Below are 6624 nucleotides of genomic sequence, written 5' to 3'. Positions count from 1 at the left end.
GGTCCTGAGTGCAAAACTGGGTGACTGGAGCCCCGGGGGAGGCAGAGGATGGAGCCCAGCCATGACCTGTCATTGCTGCTGCTGGGAACAGGTGACGTGGATTTCAGAATAGAGGTGGAGGCAGCTGTGGAAGACAAATACCTTTTCTGTTGTTCTTTCTTTCAGAGGAGGTGGCTTTCAGAAAGAAGAGGCTGTGCATTAAATTTATTCCACGAGATTCAACCGAAGCTGCAATCTGTGACATTCGGATCATGGGCCGTACCAAGCAGGCCCCGCCTCAGTACACGTTTATTGGGTAAGTCTCAATAACACGGATCTCGCTCTTAGGGCCTTTCCCTCCCCTGTCCTGCGCATTCACCCTCAAGCCCTTGTGGGTCCTGCCCAGATGCCTGGGGATGCCACTGGGCCTCAACTCTCCGCACTGCCCATTCACCCGATGAGATTTGAGGGGAACCTGTCTCGTGCCGCTGGGCCAAGGACCTGGGCGTGGAAGCAAATGAGTCAAGGCCCTGCTGTTGCAGAGCTGACGTTCTAGAAGGGAGAGACAAGCAATAAACAAGAAAATAAAAGAGATGATTTCAGACAGTGAAGAAAATGAAACACACTGATGGGATGGGGGCTGCTTTAGTCAGGGGGTCAGGAAGGTGACACTTGAGCAGAGACCTAAATGTCAAGAAACCAGCCATGCAGGGATGTGAAGGCAGAGCCTCCTCGGCAGAGCAGAGCAAGGATCACGGTGGGAGTGAGCACAGCCTGTCCTAGGAACAGAAAGCAGCCCAGTGTGGCTGGAAGGGGTGTGCCAGGGACAGTGCTGGGGTGAGCGGAAGGGCTGGCAGGACCTCCTAGGACACGGCCTGGGTTTATCCCAAGAATGTGGAGGCCATTGGAGCATCCTGAGGCAGGAGGAGGCGCAAACGTTACACGAGTGTGTGGTACTTCGCTGTGCTGTCTTGGTCGAGCTGCTGAGGCCGGGCCATTTGCATCTCAGCTGTTCCTCCAGTAGTCTTAGCACCAAGCAGCGGCTCGAGCTGCTCCATAAATACTGTGTGCAGTGGAATCTCAGGATTTCACGCTGGGCTCTGTTGATTGTAAGTGACAGGAAACCCAGCCCAGACTGGCTCCAGCAGAAGGAAGAATTTGTTGGCTGATGTAATAGCAGAGTTCAGGGGGCAGCATGGCTCCGGGCACGGCTGGAAGTAGGAGCTCGGAGGACATCACTAGGATCTAGTACCCCATCTCTTCCTGCTCTGGGGCTTCTGGGCAGATGCATGTTCTCCCCTGGTGAACAGGTGGTGCAGTAGTTCACCTGCTTCTCACCAGGTTCAGGTACGGAGGCGGAGAGCAAGTCTGCTCTCTGGCCAGGCCTGAGCTGGAAGCAGAGTCAGCTCCGTTGGAACTAACCACGAGGGGGTGGCTGCCCCCAAAACACGGGGTGGTGGGGTCAGTACAAAGTCAGAAAGGGAGGCGAGGGATGCTGGATGTCCCAAAGGAAATAGAAGGTCTCTCTCTCCTCTATTGACTGAATTTTGGTCACAGTGACCAGTGTGGCAGGTGGTTGTCAGCCCCCTCGGCCACACGTCTCTCTCTGTGGCCAGGCTTTGCAAGCAGCACGGTCATCCCTGTGGGTTCTCCGGGACACTCTCTCCCACTTGGCTTTCGAGGTCGCCTCCTGAGTCTGGTGTGTACTCTGTTTTGCTCTTGTTCGTTTGAGCCCAGAGCCTCCTCTGCACTCTACAAGCCAGGGCCTTTGCTCCTGTCCCAGACAGGGCAGGAGACGGGCCTGAGGCATCTGCGTAAAGCGCGTGCGGAGCAGGTCTCACAGAGATAGACTCACTTCAGTGTCTTTAGACTCGTCAGCTGTGGAATCTACATGCCCTGTGTCAAGACTGGTTCTGAAGGACTCCGTGAGTGGTCATTCCCTTCCTGCACCCTCAAAAATCCTGTTTTGCAGCATGGTTTACACTAGTGATATAGACAGCATCACAGGAGCAGGAACAGTTAAGAGAATAACCATATTTCACGTACCTTAGAAGCAGCCATTAACATACAAATAGTCGAAACCAACAATTTAGTGATGAACTTTTAAAGGCTAATTTCAGTTGCTATATGTGTATTTTTAATTACAAACTATTGTGAAAAGATTCAGTTTTTTACGAATTTAAACAATTCTAAAGAATAGATTTTTACCAGTAGGATTGCTATAGTTTTGTTTTATCTTGGGCTTAAAATTCTTTTCCAGAGGAAGACAATTGCGGTGCAGTGTTTAAGTTAGGAAAGAGAATTCAGTATTCAGCTGCTTAAGTCACTTTTTAGAAACGGACAGAGTTCTACATGTTATTTTGAGAGGGTTTGGGGTTGTCAGGTGGGGGAGCAGGAAGCTCACGTTCCAAAGACTCCTTCAGAGCATGGCAGCCGCAGGCCCAGACCGCGCTGTGGCCAGATCAGCGCAGCTCCCTGGAGTCACTCATCTAACAAGACCGAACTGTGGTTTACGATAGTTCCTGAAGCGTGCTGAGAAGCTTATTAGAAGTAGCCACAGAATAAATCTTTTTTTTCATTTCTTGAAGAAATGATATTCCTCTAAATCAGCTCTCAAAGATGCAGTTCTGTGGGGCACGTGAGAAGGTGAAAATTGGATGTGACTAAAACGGTCCCGTCACAGTTCCTAGGAGTGTGCCTGTCCCATACACACTCACGACTGCCTAGGGCGGGGCTGGGCGTGGGGGGTGTGCATTTGAGTCACAGGAGACCTGACAGGGCCCCTGCGAGGCCCCTTTGTGCCCCCTCCTAGTTGTGGCTTGTGGGGCATATGCCTTGGGGTTTTGTAGTTTGAAGATGTCTTCCAAACTGCCCCTGCGAATGAGGTGCCTGCAGGTGGCACCAGCTGTCAGGGGCTGTATCCTGAAATGGGGGCATGTTATAGAATGAGGGCTGGGGGGGGGCCTCATTTGTCTTGTGATTAAAAACCAGTAACCATGTCTGTCTGTCCATCTCTCCATCTGTCTCCCCTAGCAACACAAAGGTCTTGACATGGATTATCACATAACTACACACAATTAAATGGTAAAACAAAAAGAGGTTTAAAGACTGAGAAGCAAGGAAAGTCACAGGGCAGGAAGGCGGGCAAGCTCAGGGTGGGCGAAGGAGGTGGCCTCGTCATAAAGGCCTGCCTAGATGGGACAGTCACCCTCACATTATGCTCTGAACTGTGACGCTGGGAACACAAAGGAGGGGACATAACCCCTCTTACCTCGGCAAGAATTGGCCCCCTGGTGTTTGAGGCTACTGACTGTTTTAAATAAGGTGGTTTGCCTTGTTGCGCAGGTAAATGCTCTGTGCTAACCAGAGCCACGAAGCTTTCTCTTTTCTCCTACAGGGAACTGAACAGCATGGGGATCTGGTACCGGATGGGCAGAGTACCGAGAAATCACGACTCTTCCCAACCCACGACGCCTTCCCAGTCATCAGCCGCTTCCACCCCAGCCCCCAACCTTCCCAGGTGAGGCCTTGGCGGTGGTGTCTCGTGCTGTCATGTGGTCTTGGGTGCCCCTGCACAACATTAATATCTGCCGAAATAGCGCAGGACATAACTAAAAAATTGTAGAAGCGATGTACCTTTACAGGAGATTTTTAAAACTCCAGTTAGAAATCTTTGCATTATATGAACGTAAAGGCTATTCTATATTCTATTTTGTACATATTCTGCAGGCTTCTAAAATAGCAGAATATGCACCTTAAAATTGGCTTGGTGTTCGAAGGAACTTGTAGATACGCACAGACACATGCTTTGTAGCCATGTGGTTGGGACTGCTGGCCTTACGAAGGTGGAATTCCTTTTCTGCCTTGGCCAGCTACTCATTTGAAACCCAGGAGGGTTGGTAAGTAATTATATTCATCTTCATATAGTTTCTTGTCCCAATGAGCTACTTGGGGATTGATGTCACATAACGAAAATGGATGTCAAAGCTTGTGTGGTGGCATAGACATGAACAAAGTCTACCGGGAGCAGGATGAAATAGTCACCAGTGGGGTCCTCCTGGCCCCACACACCACACCCTGCCCTCAGCGAAGTGCCCCTGGCTGGCTGCACTCATTTCCTCTAAGCCAGCATCTGCCTCTCTTGGGAACACGGTGCCGTAATGAGCCCCGAGGTTCCAAGGACCCTGTGTGTACAGATAACCCCTATAAAGACACTGTGGTCTTTCTTGTGTCGGTTTAACAAACCAAAGGTGGTATTTAAATTTACCCCTAGAATCACCTGAAACTTCAGAAGTAGTTTTCAGTTTCCCTTTCGTCTAAAACGATGTGAATGAGCCTCCCAGATCTGCAGGTTGAACAGTTGAGTCTCTTTCCTTGGTTCAGGAGTGTGAGGCTCGCACCGCACAGTCAGCACTTGTTCCTTCCTTTCTTACTGACCAAGCACTGTCACAGCTCTACCCTGGAGGGCACTGCCAAGACTCACCATCACGTGTGCTCAGGTGGTCTCAGGCCCATTACCTGTGCTGGAGTCAGTGCAGGCCCATCGCCGGTGCTCAGGGTCAGCTGAGGCCCATCCCCTGTGCTGAGGATTATCTCCCTCCAGTCACCTGTGTTCAGGGTCAGCTGAGCCAATTACCTGTGCTCAGGGTTCTCTCAGGCCAATCACCTGTGCTCAGGGTCAGCTGAGGCCCATCACCTGTGCTGAGGATTATCTCCCTCCAGTCACCTGTGTTCAGGGTCAGCTGAGCCAATCACCTGTGCTCAGGGTTCTCTCAGAACCATCATCTCTGCTGGAGTCAGTGCAGGCCAATCAGCTCTCCTCAGGTTCAGCTGAGGCAGATCACTTATGCTAAGGGTTCTCTCAGGCCCATCACCTGTGCTTACGTTCAGCTGAGGCCTGTCACCTGTGCTCAGGGTCAGCGGAGGCCTATCCTCTGTGGTTAGGGTTCTCTCAGGGCCATCACCTGTGTTGAGGGTAAGCTGAGGCCTATCATCTGTGCTGAGGGTTCTCTCAGGCCCATCACCTGAGCTAAGGGTCATATGAAGTCCATCACCTGTGCTCAGGATTGTCTCAGACCCCTCACCTCTGCTGGAGTCACTTCAGGCTAATCACCTGTACTCAGGTTCAGCTCAGGCCCATCACCTGTGCTCAGGGTTCTCTTAGGCCCACCACCTGTGCTTAGGCTCAGCTGAGGCCCATCACCTGTGCTCTGGGTCAGCTGAGGCCGGTCACCTGTGCTTAGGGTTCTCTGAGGCCCATCACTTATGCTGGAGTGAGTGTAGGCCAATCAGCTCTACTCAGGTTCAGCTGAGGCCAATCACTTGTGCAAAGCATTCTCTCAGGCCTATCACCTGTGATGGAGTCAGGGCAGGCTCCTCACCTTGCTCAGGGTCAGTTGTGGCTTAACACCTGTGCTCGGGGTTATCTCAGGCCCATCCCCTGTGGTGACGGTTCTCTCAGGCCCATCACCTGTGCTGGAATCAGTGTAAGCCCATCACTTGTGCTTAGGGTTAGCTCAGGCTTGTGACCTGTGTTAAGGCTCAGCTGAAGCTCATCACCTGTGCTCGGGAAGCTGAAGCTCATCACCTGTGCTCAGGGTCACCAGAGCCCCATCACTTGTACTGAGGGTTCTCTCAGGGCCATCACCTGTGTTCAGGGTCAGCTGAGGCAAATCACCTGTGCTCAGGGTTCTCTCAGGCCTATTACCGGTGATGGAGTCAGTATAGGCTCATCACCTTTCTCAGGGTCAGTTGATGCTCATCACCTGTCCCCAGGGTCATCTGAGGCCCATGACCTGTGCTCAGGGATATGCCAGGCCCAACACCTCTGCTCAGGGTGAGCTAGGCCCATCACCTGTGCTTAGGATTATCTTAGGCCACTCGTGCTCAGGATCAGCTGGGGAAAATCACCTGTGCTCAGGGTTCTCTCAGGCCTATCACCTGTGCTCAGGGTCAGATGAGGCCCATCACCTGTGCTCAGGGTTCTCTCAGGTCCATCACCGGAGCTCAGGCTCAGCTGAGGCCCATCAGCTGTGCTCTGGTTATCTCAGGTCCATCACCTCTGCTGGAGTCAGTGCAGGCCCATCAGCTGTACCCAGGTTCAGCGGACACCCATGACCTGTGCTCAGGGTCAGCTGAGGCCCATCACCTGTGCTCAGGGTGATCTCAGACCCATCACCTTTGCGTGGGGTTATCTCAAGTTTGGGCTCCTTGTAGAGGCTGTAAAGCCCCCAGGGGATCAGTTGCCCTGAAGTAGTCACAGCTGCTCCCCGTTGATACCAGGTGGGTCTGATTGAGCCCAGAAATGGGCACCAGGCAGGGCCCATGTTAACTTTCTGTTGGATAAAGAAAGAGAGCGCTCTTTCCCCCAGATAAAGCAGAGAGAGTGATCTGCCCAGAAACCTGCCAGTCAGCATGAGAACAGAGTGACTTGCAACCGAAGCAAGAGGGCCTGGGAACACCAGCCGCTGGGAGCTGGGCAGAATTGGAGAGTAACGCGTCAGAACAAAGTGTTTATAAGGCTTATATATTTTATAACCTCCACTGTACAGTTTATGGTTTACAATGGCTGCAAGGAAATTGGATCAGTTTTGTTTTACTTGCCAAATAAAACAAATGTCAAAATAGTCAATATAAAATGTATTC

The 6624-nt window shown here is 51.8% G+C and overlaps 1 protein-coding gene across 1 annotated transcript in view; it reads left to right on the top strand.

Annotated features, from left to right (window-relative positions):
• The window catches only part of MVB12B (multivesicular body subunit 12B), a 157721-nt gene that overhangs the window by 56338 nt on the left and 94759 nt on the right, over nt 1-6624 (top strand). Inside the window, exons 5-6 of the mRNA XM_012639880.1 lie at nt 166-295; nt 3377-3499. Coding sequence (XP_012495334.1) covers nt 166-295; nt 3377-3499 — 253 coding nt within the window. The remainder of the gene's footprint in view (nt 1-165; nt 296-3376; nt 3500-6624) is intronic.

The sequence above is a fragment of the Propithecus coquereli genome, unplaced genomic scaffold (genome assembly GCF_000956105.1).
Source record: "Propithecus coquereli isolate 6110/MARCELLA unplaced genomic scaffold, Pcoq_1.0 Scaffold142, whole genome shotgun sequence".
NCBI lineage: Eukaryota > Metazoa > Chordata > Mammalia > Primates > Indriidae > Propithecus > Propithecus coquereli.
The sequence above is the reverse complement of the archived record's forward strand: the minus strand, read 5'-3'. Positions and strand labels throughout refer to the sequence as shown.